The following is a 20953-nucleotide window of genomic DNA, read 5'->3' as shown; positions in this document are numbered from 1 at the left end:
TAGTACGCAGTTGGCTGAAAGGCGCTTAACTATTATGAAGTCGTAACTGTTGTTGTTGCTGCTGCTGCTGCCGCCGTTGATGTTGTTACTTCTAATGCCGTTTCAACGGTAAAACTTTTTGCCCTTCTTGCAGGATATAGCATAATTTTTGGCATGTGGCCCCTCCCTCTCCCCCTTACAGTGGGAGTTGCAAAACTCAACTTGGAAAATGTCTTACTTGGAAATTTAGCTTATATTTTGTCAAAAGAAACTGTGAAAATGTCTCTAAACTCATTAGGATTTTATATTAAGAATGTAAATATTAAAGGAAACATAGTATAATTTATTGAAAATCACATATCCAAGTAAAAAAGCTAAATTATGCAAATACTCAATGTTAAATCTTAGCTCATATAAACATGGCCCATTTCACTAAAACACACTCATATTTATAAGAGGATTAAGCTGCACACACACACTTTATTTAGTTAATGGCCACTTATGGTTACGTCACTTTATTTCGGATTAACATTTTCTCCTCCCCCCCCCCCCACACACCCACTATTACCGCAAATGCAAAAATGTGCTTTTATTTATGCCATGGACAGTCGCTTGGACCCCACTTAATGCCGCTAAAATCCAGATTTACTTTTTTATCCTCGGCGCATGTCTCTCCATCCTGTCGGCGAATTAATTGTGGCAATTTGCTTTTGATCCTTGGGCCAGGACTGAATTTGAATGCTCGCAATTATTTCATTTTCATCATGCTTTTCATCTACCTAACGAGCTGGCATTGTTCATATTTCCTTGTCGCTGTCGTGGTTTTTTGCAATTGTTATTGCTGTCAGCGGGCTGGGAATGTCCTTGAACCGCTTGCAACTAGCTCGGCTCGCTGCTCCTTTGCATGTAGTATAATGAAAGTGCAGCGGTGCATGCAACAAGACCAAATAGCAGAGAGTCGAGTGGAGGCAAGCGAAAAACTTTGTGCCCAATTCGGAACTCGTGTGCGTTGCCCTCGCCTCGAAGGGTTCGTGACGTTGGTCGCAGGAAAATTCATACACATATCATATGTAATATATACTATAAACATATATATTTACATGTCCACATATATCGGGAAAGCACTTAATTCAGCCTTTGCTCCCAAGCCAAATGTTTGGTTGTTTAGTATAGTGGTAGCTCGTAAATCAAGAGCCCTTGGTGAGAAGGAAATTTCCAATTTGCAAAACTACTTTTAATTACGAAATATATTTTAATAACATATAGCACAAGAACAAGTATCTGAGAGTTCTTATTCAAAGTAAATTTATTCCAGAAAAGAACAATTATTTGAATTACTTGAGAATGGCTTAATTTTCAATTGATTCTTGATTTAAAATATAAACTACCCAACTTTCCTATTCAAATATGTCTTTGTAAAACATTTCTATATCTTTAACAACTTCTAGGAGTTAAGAAAAAATGTAAGATCACAAAAGAGACTTAAATCAAATCAGTTTCTTGCAATTTTCCTGCAACCTCTGTTCGGAAGAAGGACCTGTTCCTACTGTTCCTGGTTTTAAATTTGCCCTAATTATGTATCCGCTTTGTTGTGTGCCGCATGCCAGGCAACCAGTGGGATTGAGGCAAGTTCAAAGCCCGCTTTTCCGCTTTCCCCCCTCTAATTTTCTTCCGTCCCCCAATGGGGGGCTGCAGGCAACCGAGTAATTGTTGCGAGTTCAGTTTCAACTGCCCATGGGGCATTCGCTTTAATTAGCCACACGCCAGCAAGCACAAGAAATGCGTTTGAAAAATATATATAATAAGAAAAAATAGGAAAAGTGGGAAAAGTGGGAAAACAACACAAGGCGACACCAGATACGTGCATGCATTTAATTGGCGAACCGCTCCCCTTTTTCCTTAACTCTTCCTCTTTGGATGATGCGCGGGTAAAAGCAACCAAAGACAAGAAAAAGCAATAAAATTTTGCATAAATGACGAAATAAATGACAGCAAAGGAAAGCAACATTGACAAATACGCACCCTTGGGGAAGGAGGAATGGAGTGTGTGGGTGGGTTTTGGGTTGGAAAAACCCCTCTCTTTTGGGGTGCCCGAGCTACATCGAATGTCTCTATGTGTGTACTGAGCTTTAATGGAGACTCAAAAGGAAAGTGGAGGTTGGCTTCTGGGGGCACTGGGGAAATTTCCTACACTTGAAGAAATGTATAAAGCAAAATAACTATTTAATAAAATCCAAGAGGGAAACTGAATGTAAAACAATTTAAAGGTAGATAAGGTTAGCAAGTGAAAATTTCCAAGAAGTTAAATAGTTAATAAATAAAAGGCGAAGTTACTTCTATTCCTTTTTTCAATTATTATTGATGAGCTTCTTTAAAAGCATTGAAATTAAAATATTATATAATTCAAAACCTACTTTACACAGTTAATTTTCTAATTTCCAGTATATAACAATTTCAATATCACAAATTTCAAGGTTTTGAAGGCTAATTTTTTTTGCAGTGAACCAATCCTGGTGGACTCTTTTTCCCTGCTTTCCATCCATTGTCCGTGTAGTTGTTGCCGCTTGTTTATTGACTTTGTCCCGGGGTTAGGGGCTGTTGGGGGTGTGTCGCATAATTTGTTTCTACTTTAACCTAACCCTCGAGCCCCGCCGCTCGGAAAATGTTGGGGAAAATTGTGCGCCTCAATGGCGCTACAGTTACCCAAATGTATCTCTCTTTTTCGTTCCCGCCCGTTGTTTTTGCTGCGGTTGTTGCCGGGTGCGTTTTGCCCTCTCCTTGACAATATAAACAATTGTTCCATTATTCGGTGGCGCTGCTACCGCTGCTTCAGTTATGCAAAATAATCAACATGCCAGATTCTGATATTGGCAAGGCAAGGAATAACAAAAATAATAACAATAACAGAAGTAACAACAAAAATATATAAAAATGGAAAAGCAACAGCAAAGCCGCCTGTTGTCAATGGCGAAAATATTGGCAAAACATTCAGACAAAAAAAAAACCGCAAATCGAGCAAACTGCACTTGAACTTGCCACAAAAGCCCTGCCACATTGTCCTCCCGCCGCCATCTCAAATTATATAATGCAAATCGCGAGAAATACAGTCCAACTTCGGTGACTAACTTTAATATTCCGATTTTGTTATCGTTAGAAATATGCAAACATAAAAAAGCTACCAAAAGATGGCTATTTTGAAACTTTCCGGGTATTAAATTTTCTCAAGGATGTCATTGAAACTGACCTATAGGAATCATTATCCGACCTATTAATCATTATATTATTGATCAGCATCAACAGCCGAGTTGATCTAGCTATGTCTGTCCAAAATGTATTTATTTTTTCAAAATTTTATAAGGGGTTACATCGTTAAAATTGCCAAAAATTCGAACAAACATTTTTAATTTGTTTAATTTTAATTTTAGTATGCAGATTTGTTAACCTAATAAAAACTAGTATAGAACAGTTTTCTGATTGAAAATTAATGCATATTTGACTTAGTTGTGATCGATTCTTAATGCAAGGATATGACATTTTGCATTTTCGAAATTAGCATCCTTTCTTGTTATGGCATGACTTTCTGCCTTATCTTAAAGATTCTCAATGAAATTATTTATTTAAAATTTAATTTTGTAAATTTTGTTTTCAACTTTATCTGAAAATTCATCTTATCGAAGTTGACCTGTTAACGCAAAATGCGGTTTGTGGGGGGATGGGGTTGGGAAACTAAAACGCAGCAAAATAAGACAAAATGTAATGACCTTGGCAGCCAAGCGCCAACGCAACGCTAACACACATTGGCACACACACTCAAACGCACACACCCGCGCCAGCATTCAAGCACACACAAACTTAAAAATAATTTCTCAAAGAGCAGTCGAGGAGAAGGCAAAGAAGAAGACGAAGAAGCCCCAAGAACAAGACATTGGCGCTGGCGTAGGCGTTGACGTGGACGTTGACGTTGGCAGAGCCGGTCGCTGCTGCAGTCGACGTCGGCGCCAAGGCATCTAAATTATGCAAACTGAGAAATTGCGGCCCCAACACACATGCACACTCGAAAAAATAATAAATAGTTTGGACATTTTCAAAAGAAAAATAAAAAATTTAATAAATATTTTCGAAAGAATTTCTTTTTGAATTGATTATTTTTTTAATAAATTTCCCTTTTTTAGGATCCCAATTTGAATGCAAATTCAGGTCCTGGTTTTTCTTAGAGTGCACCTAATGTGGCGCCCGCCGTCCAGCTGTCGCCCCCATGTAAATGTAACGGTTATGTGGCTTAAATGCTTATCGCTCCAGCTGACCAACTAACGGAATTTCAATTTCGGCACGCATTTTCCACGCGCTTTTTATAGGCGTGCTCCTGATTGCCACTTCTCCGGCCGTACGTACGTATTTCGGCCGCCGGAGTCGCTTTTCGATTACGAAGAAAAACATACAACACACACACTCGACCCATCAGAACACACACACATACACATGTCGCGAGGAAAGCCAATGCCGATCGATTTTCACTGTCATTGGTTGTTTGATGCGGATTAATCGAAAACGTGCGTGGGCAGCTCACTCAACCGAAACTAAAAACGAAGCCGAAACGCAACAAATTTAAGTCAGCAGAGAGCCGCAGGCAAATAGGACTGATAAAAAGCATTTAACCAATGGAAAAATTAACCCACATGGCCGTGGCTTAAAAACACCTTTAATTAGCCCTGAGTTGTACGAATTGCGGTGGTGCTCAAGGTGTTTTCCTGGTTACCACAACAAACACAAAAAAGTATAACAAATCATCCTTATATAGTGAAGCCTCGTAGGACTATGAATATCGGACTCTTCTAAGATAATAGTAACTTAGTTGCTCTGCGGTCTGTTTAATCGGAAATCAATTAATTTCAAAACATAAAACCAATATATCCAAAGTTACAATAGTTTTGAAGCTAAACATAAATTCAAAGTAGTTTTCTGAATAAGATAAAGACATTTGCTTTAAAAATAGAAAATCAGACTTACTTAAACCCATAATACATTTTTAAAGCTTAGAATTTTAGTTCTTTTGGATATATATAAGATCAAGATACTTCAAATACAATCCATATTCAGATATTGGCATTACCATTTTAAAAAATAACCACCATTTAACTCGGAGTTTTCTGATATTACGTATACGTACAAATATCGTAAATTTACATTGAGAAGAATTTTTCCCATTGCATTACTAAAGTCTCCTAAACCTCTGCAAGTTGAACTACAAATTCATTGAGAATGCAAGAATATTTGTTTTACAGGGACAGGACTCGATGACGCGAGTCCTTTCAATTTCAGTTCGATTTACGGAAGTCAAACTGTAGTGCACAGACATTCCCAGTGTCCATGGCTCGCAGGGGGCCAAATCCAAACCACCACCATCGTCACCGTTGCCGGGATAAAAAGGATATTTGCCAGCCAAGGGGACAACGGAATTCCACAACTCACCTGTGTCGTCACCGCCCCTCTCGCGTCTCTCGTCGCTACTCGCTGCTCTGCTGTGCTGGGCGAAGGCTGGATTCAATTGAATTACAGTTTTTGCACCGAAAAAGTGCTGCATATATAAATAAACCGCTTCGAGTGTGTTTTAGCAACTGTTTTGGGGCAGACTCTCCCGTTATTTTTCTCGTTTTCCGTTCTTTTTTTTCCTTCACTTCCTTTTTATCCGCTAACGCACACATTCACACACACACACACACGGAACGCACATGCAGCACTGGTGGAGAAATTCCCGTTAGCACACTGCCGCAACAACGTCCGAACGTGGACTGTTTGGGATGGTATTGCCGCTAGTGGGGTTGGAAAAGCGGAAAAGCTCCAAGAGCGCGCCTGCGCATGTCTGCATAGTTCTTATCACCCATAACTGTCAAACTGACGGAATTTACGGTATTGTTGTTCTTTTTAACGGATATCGATTTGATTTCTAAAATGATCGAATAGAATCGATGCACCGGGAGTCGACTAAGACTTTGTATTTAGGATGGTAATTGCCGTTTTTGGGGTTGGCGGGGAAAAGCTTATTTCAGGTTAGATGTAGCATATTTCGTTTCTCTTTTAATTTGTTATTTTACAGGTATGGCATAAAAATTAATAATTATAAAAGAAAATTCTGTTGTTAACTTAATTTTATAATCAATTATATAGATTCTTGCGTTTAAACTTAAATATTTGAATGTCCCGATTTTAATTAAGTTCATCGTTGCGCGCTTTTTAGCCATGTTCCTTACCTTAGCAATGTTATCAACCCCGATTATAACAGTTTAAAAGTTGATATAAGCCTTTTTTCCAATATCTTGAAATTTCGCCTGCTGGCTATATGATTGATATTTTAATTGAATATATAAATCAGAATTATTGTAGGCATCTTTTCAAACGCATCGGCTTTTCATATAATAAAATTATAATTATAAATATATCGATATCTCGATACATCTGCTCAAAACACATCGCGATTAAATATTTGCCTATATATCGATATACTGATATTTTGATATATCTTCGACAACCCTACGTGCTGCTCCACGAAGAAATTTGCTGTTTATTTATCGCCTACACTTGTGTCCTCCTCTCCGTTTATTTGTTAAACAGCAAGTCGCGTGCGTGTGCGTGTGTGCCAGTGTGTGAAAGTGTGTGTTGGCCACTGGCCTTGGGATCCCCCAACTGCGAACAGCAGAGGCCCCAAAAGCCCAAAACCCAAATAAAAAAATTGTGCAATAGTCGCTGCTATGCGAAAATCGAAGACCTGCTGCCCCAGGACGACGATGTGAAGCTGCTGGCGAGCTGCGGGCGAAACAAGGACGCGTCAAATCATGTGCCTGGCGGAGCACCCCGCCCGGAGCAGTATCCCATCCGCTGGCCAGCGGGGCGGCAGCACCTCGCCCACCTTCAACGCCAAATATAGGCGAAAATGCCTGCTCCTGCTGACGCTGCTCCTCTTCCACGGCTGCTTCAGCGGCCTGCACCGGGCCAGTGCGTTCAACTGCACGGCACACGGCGGACGCTGCCAGAACGATGGGCAGTGCCAGGAGGATGGCCAGTGCCTGTGTGCCGACGGTTGGCAGGGTCCCGAGTGCCAGTTCTGCGGCGGAAAAGTGCGGTGAGTAGTTATCCGGGAGAAACTGTGATTCATGGCACGTTATTCAATCAGCGGCGCTCAATTCGCTTTTTCTTATTTTGGCTTTGGTGTGGCCTGGCCTATTTGTGTCAGGCAACGGTTCCGTTTCATCTCGTCGGACGGGTTCTTGGCCTCCACAGCACAGCACAGCACTCCACTGCCCGTTCCCATTCTCGTTCTCTTAATCTCCCGCTCGCTCGCTCTCTCCCTTTGCCTCTGCCTCACAGTGTGCATTCTTTCACCTGCTTTCTGCTTTCTCCATCGCCTCCTGCTGCTTCCAATACGGATTATTTAATTAGTTCGATTTGACTTTGAACTTGTCGCCCTGACCGAGGGCCCTCAACCATATGGAGTCCTTGTGGGGATATCCAGGTACTCTCAGGGTCTAATTGGGTGTCACATGCCATAAGCACAGCATTTATTCATAGCGGGAAACATGTCTATTGGCCTCCACAATGAATAGTTCTATATTATCTATGGTCGAACTTTCCCATCTCAATGTCTTTGAAAGCAGAACCCGTTTTGGGAGGCATAAACATTGATCTTACAGTGCACGTTCAGTACAGTGAACTTGTTTAGGATTGATATGTTTATTTACAAAACTACATATGAAGTGAAATATTTCAACGCTTAGAATAATTTACTCCATGTTGTTAAGAAATCTGTTTGTTATCTTATTGTAGCTAGCTCCATATTATCATTGGGTAAAATATAAAAAGGATGGATTTAATTTTAGAAATACAAAATATTTTGTTAAGCTTACAAATAATAATTAATATGATATACAAAAATTTGATTTGAAGTCGTTAAACCTCTGTTTTTCAAGTTTCTAAAATCTACCTTGAGCTTAAGTTGTCAGAAACCATTGTGTAACTTTTAGCCATTCAGACGCTTGCCTTTTAAAGGTCAAATTAATTACAAAACATGGCAATAATTCATTAATTAATTATACCATTTTATCTGTTAACTGGGAGGCAAAATACAAAAATATTCATATATGTATATATTTACATTATATAAACAAAATCAGAACTTTCCTTAAAATACCTCAATTTGTGAGCTTTTAAATTCACATTTTGACCCACTTGATATATTTGTAGACCAGTTTTCATTACAATGGGGTAGCATACCACATAATTTAATAGATGTATACATTAGTTAATGATCACATTATGATCCTAATCAAAATGCTTGTTCTCCATAAAGACAAAGTGATATTTAAAAGTTAAAATGACACTGTGAAAAGAATTTTTTATAGTTTTTGCCCACGATTATACTGTAGATACATGTGTAAAGAGATGTCACTGGGCTAGTTTGGTTGCTCACGCTGGCGTCATAAAGCTTATGAAATGGTTTGTTTATGTTTCTTAACAACGGCTATTTGTTCGCGTAGCACGATAAGCGAATGTTCTATCTTGACATTAATTAAGCCCCCCGCCCTCCGTTTGCAGTGCGGTGATGAGCCCGGGAATTTGCGCACTCGAGCATTGAGGTCGTTTCACCTGCCACACCATCGGAACCAGTTCGGTTTTGTAGAAACCTCTGATCTCGACCTGCGTTTAAATGCCGCATCGCCGCAACTCTGCTCGTAACGTACCGTAAATTCCGGGGCCACACACTCACTCCGTTCGTTCGATTTACGCCCCCGATAAGCAAACTCGCTCACTAACATTCTTATCAGCTGTTGTTGCCCGCTTATCGCCTGTGAATTTTCACGATTCCAGCCCACCAGCTCCACCCTCTTGTCTCTGTTTGCACACGATTCCAATTGAAATGCCATGAGAGGGAGCAGCAGCAGCAGCAGCATTTACCGGCTTTCTATGCAAAATCCGAGACAAAAACTGGGCGCAATCAAACTGGTTTTACCTACAACCCCTACCTTCATTCCCTCCGAAATGCATTCCAGACCATTGGCCACATGACGAGGACGCCTGGTCATCTGGTCTGGCTTCCAGCTACCTGCTCCCGATTCCTAGGCTTCAAGCTCGAAAGCCGTGCGTAAGCTTAGCGCTCGAGTGCACAGAATGTGACTCACCCGCCGGCTGCCAATGAGAGTGTAAATATATCTTTGTTCAGCATTGATTTTTCGTGGCTATCGATGGAATTGCCGCCCACAGGCATGGGCACGGGGCAGCGACACGGGCTGCATCCCGGCTGGCCAAGTGTTTACTCAAAGTTTAGAACTGACCGAGAATTGACGCCCAACCAAGGCACGCTCATACAGTTGAGGATGAGATAATAGCAGGTTCCTAAAATCCCAAGTTTTAATTATATATTAAAAAAATTGGCTGAAAAAGGTAAAATTTCAATACCATTTTAGGTCTTAACCAACAGAAATATGGCAGAATGATGTCACTTAGAGCTAGGAGAGATAAAGTATAAGGGAAAATCGGGGTTTTTTTTTTAGTGATATAAGGAAATGTTATCAGTAATATTACGCTAGTTTCCCATCATATAATTTCTGCTTTCATATGACTTCCTAATACAATAATATATTTCCATATATTGTCCATTGCGAAAAACACCTAAGAATTGATAACATATCACCTAAACGGTATTTCATGAACAGGTCATATTGTCACAGTTTTGACAAATTGAAAAACATAAATTTAAAGGGAGATACATTGCGAATAAACACATTTCATTTGATAATATAAGGCGTTTGTTGATTTCTCATTAAAAAATACTTCTCAATATGAGGATATCTTGGTTAATTCTATAGTTTTGACCTAGACTGTGAAGCTGTGCTATATGCAGTACTTATCGGCACTTGCTCAGTGTAACGTGAGCTGCATTAGAATGCGGAAGGCAACCGTTTCCACTTTCTCTCAGTACACTAGTTTTGTGAGTTAATTGTTTTTAACTTGTGTATAAATAAACATCTTGAAAGAGTCTGCAAAACTTGGTTTTGGTTGCAAGTAGAACACAATAAATTGGGAATCAATATGTGAATTCTACTCAAGTTTCACTCTAAGCTTAGTTTCTATAATCTAAAATTACGTACCATACCTTGCCTGGATATCAACTATATGACTGGCATTAATCTCTGTTTTTGTTTAATAAAGTCTGACTTCTTATCTGAAGTAAGGAGAGCAACAACCATATAATATCGCAACCACTTATATCTTTATAATAAGTCTGCGGCTAGCTGTTCATAGGAGTAGAAATGTTTACACATCAAAATCTATTGAATTTCGTTTGATTTCTCATCTGTAACTATTCATCTGTCTTGACCTATTAATTCTTAAGTTTAAGAAGAAGGGGAGCTTGATTTTAATTTTAATTGACCAGAGCACTGGGCTTTGTCCGGGCACAGCTGTGAACTGAAATCAGAGCGACTAAATCAGAAGAAAGCAGTTATTTTTAAGCGGATGTGCACACAATACGCTAAGCTAAAAGCAAGACAAACAAAGGAAGTCGACGCAAAAACGCGACTGTCGAATACCCTTATCGAGTTTCATGTTCGCGCTTAAGTTGTCGCATTCCGTCCAAGACCTTTTCCCCACTCATAATCTGCCGCTTGCAGAACAAAAGCCACAGAGACTTGGAGAACCAATGGCGACTTGGCTGCCATCGCCGCCAACAACTCAACAGTTTTGAGGCTTCAGCTCGGTCACACATGCTACACTACACTACTTTACTATATACTAATATACTATATAAAATGTAGCTCATACCGTTCACAATCTCGCCGTATCAATTGGAGATTGCAATTCCGCTGGCCAGCAGATTCAATTATCTGTGCACAGCATCGAATCATCGCCATTTGCATACGTGGACGGATGGCAATGTGCGCTCCACTATCGCTAAATCGATAGAGGAATTGATTTATTTTGCCACTTTGCTTGCGCCTCCCAAGCTAATGGATTTTCCGCCCCTCTTCCCGTTTCTATTTTCATTTACATCTCACAGCATGTACCATACCATGGGCACGATACACGACGGCTGGGGCAACTACTCGGTGAGTGTCAAGTGCAGCTGGCTAATCGATGCCCGGCACCCGCACTGGAGCCGCCGCCACAACACGAATCCCTCGCGAACGGCCAACATACGGATCCACCTGCGCGAATTTGCCACTGAGTGCGGCTGGGATCACCTGTATATATACGATGGCGACAGCGTGGACTCCCCCCTGCTGGCGGTGTTTAGGTGAGTTGGTCTGTAAACCTAATAAATAAATATTAAACTAATTATGCCTTTCATCCTTTCCCTTTTAGTGGTCTCATGTATCGGGGCAACTTCTCCATTCGCCGAGTGCCGCAGGTCATAGCCAGGTCCGGCACTGCCCTGGTGCACTTCTTTAGCGACGATGCCTACAATATGTCAGGGTTCAATCTCACCTACAAGATGAACGGCTGTCCCTCTGATAGCGATGGTAAGATAGAAACCTACCCTTATAATTAAAGATTATTAATATTTGGCTTATTGCAGAGGTTGAGTGCTCTGGCCATGGAATGTGCCGGGAAGGCGACTGCATCTGTGATCCCATGTACCGGGGCGAGGCTTGCAACATTGCTGCTTGTCCCAACAACTGTTTGGAGTCCAAGAACCAGGGCCATTGCCTACCCGAACAAGAGCGGTGAGTTGGGTATTCATTAAGGGATAGAAAACATCGTAAATATTTGTATATATCGCATGTCGGAGCATTGCTTCTATCTTTTCCGTCATCCTTAGTGTAATTTAAACCCATAATTCCGGTTTAATTAATGCTGATAGTACACACTTAAAAACAATTAAATAGTCCAAGTTATTTTTAAACCAAACACCAACGTAGTCACCCATCTAATTAAAGCTTTAAATGCAATTGCGTAGCTGCTTAACTTATGTACCCAACTTGAAAATGTAAATTAAACAAGATATGAGACGAAAAATCGGGAGTAACTTTGAAAGTGAAACCCTAATAGTGCCAATTACATTAATTACTCACGAAACCCTTTAATTTTGTGCAGCTGCGCTTGCTACGAGGGATTCGCCGGCGACGACTGCAGCCAGATCAGCGCCCATGGAGCCTGGACCACTGTTCACCCGAAACACTCTCCGGCGCCGGCAGGCACCGCCTCACATGGCGCCACCGTCTGGCGCGACACATTGCACATTGTGGGCGGAGAATCGTACGGCCGCGGCGAACTAATGAGCACCTATGACTTCAACCGCAATGTGTGGGAGACTTTGCGTCCGGAGGAGGGTGGCGAGGTGCCGGATAAACGCTATGGTGCCTCTACGGTGATGTACGGCGACAAGATCTTCATGTATGGCGGCGTAGTCAAGGGCCAGGGCATCACCAACGAGCTGTGGGCCTTCGATGTCTCCGCGCGAACCTGGGCCAATATCTCCGTTCGATCGGATCCCTCGTGCAATGCCACCGGCGGAACCACCGCCATGTGTGGACCCCTGCACGTGGTGGGCCACACGGCCACTTTGGTGCCCGGATTCGGGGACAAGAACAACTACCAGTACATGGTGGTCATCTTTGGCCACTCGCCAAACTACGGCTACCTCAACACGGTGCAAGAGTTCAACTTTGGATCACGGGAGTGGCGCATCATTCCCACCACAGGGTATGTGGTGAAGGGCGGCTACGGACACAGCGCCGCCTACGACTTCCTCACGGAGAAGGTGTACGTCTACGGCGGCATCGTGTCCGAGAGCGAGTCCAGCCAGGTGCTGAGCTCGAGGCTGTACTCCTACGAGCCGGCGACGCGAGTCTGGAGTCTCCTATCTGCGGCGCCCAGTGCCCGGCTCATGCACACGGCCAACTTTGTGAACCAGGGCCTGATGATGGTCTTCGGCGGAAACACGCACAACGATACCTCGCAGAGTTACGGAGCGAAGTGCTACAGCCAGGACCTGCTCGTGTACGACGTCTATTGCGACTCGTGGCACTACCATCCGATGCCGGGCCACCTGCAGGCGGATCTGGCCCGCTTCGGCCACAGCTCGGTGGTGTTCGAGGAGTCGCTGTACATCTACGGAGGCTTCAACGGCCAGCTGCTAAACGACATGCTGCGCTACCAGCCGGGCTACTGCAGTTACTATACCAAGCAGGAGAAGTGCACGGCGGCTCGTCCCGGCCTGAAGTGCATCTGGGACGTACAAAAGATGCGCTGCATTGCCATAACGCAGGTCCAGCGTTCGGCCATCTATGGACGCGAACAGTACGACTATGTGGCCTGTCCGTCGAAGAGCCGGCTTACGCTCACCTCGGAGCTGCTGCACGACGTGCATCGCTGCCAGGAGCTGGCCAGCTGCCAGTCCTGTGTGTCCACCGCCTTCGGCTGCACGTACTGCGGCAACGGAGTGTGCATCAAGGAGCGATGTCGGGAAACCACCTCAATGGCTTCCGTCTTTTTTGAATCGTCCACCCAGCTGGCCGTGTCCACGCCGGGTCCTCCGCTGAATGCCAAGCACCTGGATTCCTGTCCCATTTCTGAGGATTACCTGATCCAGTCCGTTTGCGAGCAGCTGCACAATTGTAGAGCCTGCTCGGCGAACCTGGCCTGCCGCTGGGACTCGGAGCAGAACCGCTGCCGGAGTCACTCATCCGGCGGGGGAATGGCAGCCAACAGGACGCAGGATGAGGTAGCATGCGCACCGGCTTGCTCGACGTTGACCAATTGCCAGAACTGCACGGAAGATGAGTGCATCTGGTGCCAGAACGAGCAGCGCTGCGTTGACCGCAACGCCTATACGGCCAGTTTTCCCTACGGGCAGTGCCGCGAGTGGACCACCTTTACGGCCAAGTGCCGCTCAACTCCGGCCACCAAATCGACGGCACTGAGCGTGGGCAGCACCACTGCACTCTCTAGTGCCCAGTGTGGCTTCTACAACAGCTGTCAGCAGTGCCTGGACGATCCAGCGTGTGGTTGGTGTGACAACGGCTCCAATACGGGCCTCGGCAGATGCGTAGTGGGTGGCGCCTTGGCGCCCTACGACGACACGGAGTGTGCGCTGAAACACTGGTTCTTCACGTCGTGCCCCCGATGCAATTGCAATGGTCATTCATACTGCAACGACCAGCAACACTGCGAGCAGCCGTGTAACAATCTAACGACAGGAGCACACTGCGAGAAGTGCCGCACCGGTTATTGGGGGAACCCCATCAACGGTGGCAAGTGCCAGCGATGCGAGTGCAATGGCCAGGGCGTCTATTGTCATCCGGATACTGGCAAGTGCTACTGCACCACCAAAGGCATTGTGGGTGACCACTGCGAGAAGTGCGACTCGCAGAACCATTACCACGGGGATCCGCTGAAGGGCTCCTGCTACTACGAGCTGACCATTGACTACCAGTTCACATTCAATCTTTCGAAGAAGGAGGACCGGCATTTCACGCAAATCAACTTCCGCAACTCACCGGGCAAGCCGGAAATCGATGCGGACTTTACGATCACGTGCAGCGTGCCGGCCAAGATGGACATCTCGGTGAAGAGGGCCGGTTCGCCGGACATGCTCATCCTGGTGGGGGTCAACTGCTCAACATTCCGGCATCGATTCGCCAAGACAGAATACCAGTTCGGACACTCGGCGGACGACAACAGCTCGCTGACCACGTTCTACGTGTTCGTACATGACTTCCAGCCCCCGATCTGGATCCAGATCGCCTTCTCCCAGTACCCCAAGCTCAATCTGCAGCAGTTCTTCATCACCTTCTCCTCCTGCTTCCTGCTGCTGCTGCTCATGGCCGCCGTCCTCTGGAAGATCAAGCAGAGGTACGACATGTTCCGGCGGCGTCAGCGCCTCTTCGTCGAAATGGAACAGATGGCGAGTCGACCGTTTTCCCAGGTGAGTTCTGAAGAGAAAGACTTAATCCGATTCCCGTTACTCAACTCTTTTATTCCGAACAGGTGCTGGTCGATATCGAAAACCGCGACAGTATTGATCTAAGTCTGACGCTGGAGGGCATTGGCCACTTGTCCAAGAAACGCAAAAAGGTGGGCGAATCAATCAATAAATTAGTATTAAATGTTGTGAGTCACTTTAAAGGCTAGTATCCATATGAAGATTGTTTGTTTTTTTATAGAAATTTGTGATATCTTCGTAAAACTATAAAGAAATAATTTATTTTTGGAAAAATTAAGCTGCACCCAAAACGTTTCAATTATAAATGCAAAAAGAACAACAAAATTTTAATATAATTCAAGAGCGCACCATACTTATAAGGTTTGGTTCCAAAGATAGGAGCAAGCCTAAGTTATTTAATTAAACCAATCTGTAATTAAAATATTTTAAATTGATCTTTAAGCTTGCTATATGTTATATATTTCTAAATGATTATTAGATTTGTATTATGTTTAATAATGTCTAATTGCTATATTATGTATATTTTTTACAGGAATGCCCCAGTCCCATTGCTTTAGAGCCCTGCAGCGGCAACCGAGCCGCTGTGCTCTCGCTTCTAGTCCGGCTGCCCACGGGTAAGGATCTCTAAGAATGTCCTAAAGCATTTGAGTTATAAAACCCTTTTCCCACGCAGGTGGCCTTTCGCAGGCGCCGTCTGGTCAGTCCGCGGGACTGGCGGTGGCCAGCGCCTTAGTCACGCTCGGCAATCCGCGTCGCCCGTCGATCGACCAGCATCCCAAGGAGCCAAAGTCGAAGCGCAAGCAGAGCCAGCACCCAGACAGTTGTACATAATAGCCAACCGTAACACTATGCTTACCTATATAAAGTAATAACGATAACGATCTGATAATAATTATGATAATATATAACTAGAGAATAGGTACACACAGACACGCCCACACACACGAGTATATAGCGTATTTGCCCCGACTTTCTTCTACTAACACAAAAGGCAAGCTAGCAAGTTGATAATCCGCAGTTATTATTACTTTAATGTATTAGACTAGTAACGAAGCGAGAAGCAAACAAACAAACAAAAAACAAAACAAGTAATAATAATAATTTTTAGCAAAAGGACATATTTATATACGGTTATATACAATTTGATATAGTTGATAGGTCGAGTAGCGTTGCAATAGTTATAAATGTTTAATTTATTATTTATACCGCGTACGTGAGCTAAGTTCGATGGCAAGCAGCTGTATTCAAATGATTATTGTATTTTTTTTTTACTTATCCACATACACATAGCTTAAGCATGTTGTTAGAATTTATTTATGCAAATTTTGCGCGCTGCGTTGGACAGTGGAACGGAAACAAAAAGACATTTAATCGATCTTAGTGAAAAGTGATGAACAAAAAACCCGATGACAGACGAAAGCGATAGGGGAACATTTATGTACATGGGAGCTATGGTGACGAAAACATGCAATTACTGTGTTCAATAATAGGAATATTTATGTTTTCGATAATCGTGCAAATATTTACAACGCAATATACGTGAAAGGGGAACCGTGGACAGAACAAAACTAGAGCAAGCCAGTGTAAATAAAGATACGTAACTCTTATTACCGCTATATAGATAGCAGCTATACAAAATAAAACAAATACAGAGAGCGCGCAGAAAACAAATCAAACATTTAAGCAAAAATTTAAATTCAATCACAAACTAATCGTAAGGTTTCCTCTGGGCAACGTTTGACTACTGAAACCACAACTCACGCAGTTAATTAACTCGATTCAAATCAAACTAGGACAACAACACCAATTTACTAGACGCACTCACTCTCTATCTCCGTAAGAACAACCTTTAGAATCAAAAGATACTCGTCTCAACTTGAACTAACACTTAGAAAAAAACCTCTCAACAAAGTACACAGTCTCCAGTCGCTTCGCGCCAGCAGGACAAACAACAGTTGTAAATCTATATATTTTTGTTCCAACAAAAGTCCATTTGTGAAATTTAATTTCAATTGTAAAATGCGTTTAGATATACACATAAGATATATACAATATATATATATATATATATGAATGAGAATACTTGCCCCGAAAAAACACATAGAAATAAACAACCGAAGACTTGTTTGTTCGCCCAAAAAAAAAAGACAAAAAAAACTCAAAGATCCCTGACAGCCAGCCAGAGCAGCAGCAGCGAGATATAAATAGATAAAGAATCATATATTAGTTTTATTAACCAATAAAAAGACACTCCAAATGTAAGTCCACTATTATTCATTTCCTCCCGTCTCCATTTCATCCATCAATCCCAGAGTAGCAGCTGGCGCGCATGCGCAGAACTTTCACTTTCGGTAGCCGGCGGAGGAGTACATTTCGGGGGCGTGGCGCGGCCCAACTGCATGGCCTGATAAACCAGGTAAATGTGAGACTCCGATTCAGGTCGAGGTTCGTTCGATCGGTGTAATTGTGGGCTCTGTAAAAAACAAGATCTCTTTCACGTATGCGGATGTTGTGATTGTGGATTGGGAATGGCCCTTTCCTGTGCCTTCCTTCTTTCTTTCAGCCAGTTTTCGTCTCCCCTCTTACGATAACTTACGTTTTTTTTTGGGGGGGGGGGCAATTTTCGTGACTTTTGTGTCACGATATTTCCAAGCACCGCATTTAATTTAATGATGACGATTTTATTAATGAAACTAAAGAAGAAAGCCGGCAAAAGCGTGCGAAAACCGAATTGAAGCGGAAGTGACTGCCAGCAGAGATCTCTGTCAAAGCATCCATCAGACGAAATCAACGCCCTTGGTGCCTGACTGACTGACTGCATTGACGTACAAATTTTGGTATTCAAGCATACCCAACCGTGTGTTTATATATGGATATGTATATTGTTGTGCATACCTGAGTTGAGTCAGCCGATGTGCGGGTAAGTTGAGTTGGTTTTACCCGGCCGTTAAGCTAATTCTGGCCCGCGAAGGCCAGCACGCACTAGGCGGCTAAGTGAACTATTGCGTCCCCATAACAAATGATTATCAGCATTAACAGATCGTTATGAATCAACGGTGGAATGCCCCGAGCTTGGAGAGAATCCGGCGACAACGTTGCCAGTGGAATTGGAGCATGAATAAGTGTCCACATATGGGGCACCAACGAAAACCAACCCTAATACGCAGCATATCTAAAAAAGTGTCAAAGATACATAACATTATACATTTTTTGTTAATGTTACAGTTCAAACATTACATTATATGTGTATATATATATATTACTATTTATATTATTTTATTCAGAAGCTTACATTTATCAAATGTTTTATTATTTATTGGTAAAGATTTTGAGAGTTAATCAAAATATATATGACATATGGCAATCACAGGATTTTTTTCCTTCCAACAATATTTAAAATATATGTATTCTAGGAATATAAAATCTATTTTTTTATATGCTAATTTTTTTTGTGTAAACTAAAGCTTTTTAAATATCATAACTAAGCCAAAAATGAACTGATTTCAATTCGGAAACCTTATCAATGCTAGTTTTCATAATGTTAACAAATTGGCATATTGAGTTTTTCAGTTTTAAAAATTATATTTTTGATCAAATTTTGACAATTTTAATGATGTAACCCATTAAAAAATGTTTGAAAATTTTGAAAATTTTATTTTATCAGGATATAGCTGGTTCGGCTCCGGCTATTGATTCTGATCAACTTTTACTATTGTTTTTTACTGCGTTTGAAAGTATTTGACATTTGGATATATTTAAAAAAAAGCATGTGAAAATGTGAATTCACGGAATTCTAAATATATCGGCTAATCAAATGCGTGCAGCAATACCCGATATGTCAAAGTAATGGACATTTATCGTAGTTTTACCCTACCAAGTTTTAATTCCTTCAAACCGTCAGTTTTTGAGCAAATAGCATAACAGTGGTCTAAGCTCGGGGTCGGCCCCATACAAAATAAGGAGACTAAAATTGTAAGGCTTATTACTTCGACTTAATAACGCGTGTACATATGCACGGTAAATAGGCTTACTAGAGAAAGATTAGCGAATATTTAGTGAAAATTTCAATTGTTTTTAACCGTCAGATTTCGAGAAAATCGAATAACAGTGGGTGGTGCATTTGGTCTGATAGCTAAGGCGCGAACTATGAAAATGGAACCAGCAGAGAACCACTTGCTGAACCAGACCATAACCATGTTAAGAAAAATACTAATTTAAAATACTATAGCAAATTGTTGAATAAAACATTAAGAAATGTGACTGCCCAATATATGTAAAGCCCATCAGAACAATTTGGTGGAATTTCATCTAAATCAGGGAAAATTACCTATTTCGTTCTTTTAGATTATTTTAGTATATACCTCGGCGGAATGTTATGCCCCTCCCCGACAAGCAAAATCGACCCTAACTTTTACAAAAATCTTACGCCCTTAAATGAACGCTTGCAAACAAATATTCTATAATTTATAATTTAATCTAACCCACAGATTTTTAAAAATTAACGTTTTCTATTTCCGATTTCATTCACAAGCACTGGCTTCATATCGATAGGGGCGCCTCCCACACCCTATCGATGAATAGCCCGTCAGAAAATATTCCTGTTGACCGTTAAAACAATTGTATAAAATATGCATGCCCCATGACTGGAATTGACATTCCAAGCATTTTGGTAGCTGTTTCATCAAAATCCGTTCAGCCGTTCAAGAGAAAACAACACTTTTTCAGTTATTTCCATAAATGCTCCTTCGAAGAATAAATGTATCTGGCAGCACTGTTTGCCAAAAATTAAATCAATTTTATTTACACTTTATTAAAAAAGTTATGCAAAATGAAGATCGTACCATTAACGGGATCGCAATTCTAAACATTTTGATCCTCGTTTCGTCAAAATCCGTTCAGTCGTTCATAAGAAATCCCGACTTTTTCATTTATTTCCATAAATAATATATCCCGCAGCCCTGCCTGCGTAAATACCAAGAAAGTTGATTTGAACTTTATGGTAAAGCTTATGCAAAAGGAAGACTTTCCCATAAACGGCATCGTAGTACTGGACATTTTGATCTATGTTTCATCAATATCCGTTCAGTCGTTAATGAGAAATTTGACTTTTTCATTTTTAGCAGTTGGGTACCAGGGGTGCACAGTCATGCCTTCTTAGTATATAAATTAGTAATTCAAATGTTAATTTCTCCCAAACTACTGAACGGATTTTGATGAAACACCTACCGAATTGCTTAGAAAAACGATATCATTTATTGGGCAGACTATTAAATGTTATTTCGAAAATTTGCTTCTCAAATCTATGGCTCCAATGCCCTTGCCTTGTCATATGATTTCAGGTCAAAAATTTGCAACGCAGTGAATAAATTATTTTCGACCATATAAAGTATATATATTCTTGATCAGCATCAACAGCATAGTCGATCTAGCTATGTCTGTCTGTCTGTCAGTCCAATTATATGGAAACTAGACCCTCATATTTAAAGCTATCTAAATAAAACTTTCCACTTAGTCATCTATACACTTTTACCAGTATATAATGGATTAAAATATTCAGAACTACAGTGCCGGTTATTCATTTTGCATACATACGTCCTACCATTAAGTTTAAATAACATTCTTTTATTTAATATTCTTCGTCAAACATGCACACATACATACATACATATGTACATACATTTACGGCAATAAATGAAAAATCGGAATTTCTCATTAACGACTGAACGGATTTTGACGAAACGTGGATCAAAATGTTCAGAATTGCGATCCCGTTAATGATACGATCTTCATTTTGCATAAGCTTTTTTTAATAAAGTTTAAATGAAATTGATTAATTTTAAGCAGACAGTGCTGCCAGATATGTACATTTATTCTTCGAAGGAGCATTTATGGAAATAAATGAAAAAGTGATGTTTTCTCTTGAACGGCTTAACGGATTTTGATGAAACATCTACCAAAATGCTTGGAATGTCAATTCCATTCATGGGACATGCATATTTTATACAATTGCTTAAATGGTGAATAGGAATATTTTCTGAC

General features: G+C 41.6%; 2 protein-coding genes across 4 annotated transcripts in view; one reads left to right on the top strand and one right to left on the bottom strand.

The window, feature by feature from the left end:
* Window positions 1–5873, bottom strand: part of Tusp (WD40 superfamily protein Tusp) — a 30431-nt gene extending 24558 nt beyond the window's left edge. For both annotated transcript variants that reach the window (XM_086836952.1, XM_020943991.2), the window contains exon 1: window positions 5449–5873. The gene's annotated coding sequence lies outside the window, so the exon portion shown is untranslated. The remainder of the gene's footprint in view (window positions 1–5448) is intronic.
* Window positions 5874–6476: 603 nt separating this feature from the next.
* Window positions 6477–17176, top strand: dsd (attractin-like protein dsd). Of its 2 annotated transcripts, none has more exons than XM_020943996.2 (8): window positions 6477–7096; window positions 11027–11263; window positions 11332–11489; window positions 11546–11693; window positions 12064–14896; window positions 14959–15045; window positions 15447–15528; window positions 15588–17176. In XM_020943996.2, the coding sequence occupies exons 1-8, from the start codon at window positions 6810–6812 to the stop codon at window positions 15743–15745; spliced, it is 3990 nt and encodes a 1329-aa protein (XP_020799655.2). In that variant the 5' UTR covers window positions 6477–6809; the 3' UTR covers window positions 15746–17176. The 2 variants fall into 2 exon arrangements, with proteins under 2 accessions (XP_020799655.2, XP_086693077.1); XM_086836951.1 differs by lacking the exon at window positions 6477–7096 and adding an exon at window positions 9870–9958.
* The last annotated feature ends 3777 nt before the right edge of the window (window positions 17177–20953 follow it).

This window comes from Drosophila serrata, unplaced genomic scaffold, assembly GCF_035046125.1.
Source record: "Drosophila serrata isolate PLE 108 unplaced genomic scaffold, ASM3504612v1 contig_295, whole genome shotgun sequence".
Lineage (NCBI taxonomy): Eukaryota > Metazoa > Arthropoda > Insecta > Diptera > Drosophilidae > Drosophila > Drosophila serrata.
Note: the sequence above shows the minus strand (reverse complement) of the source record. Positions and strands in the feature narration are given on the sequence as shown.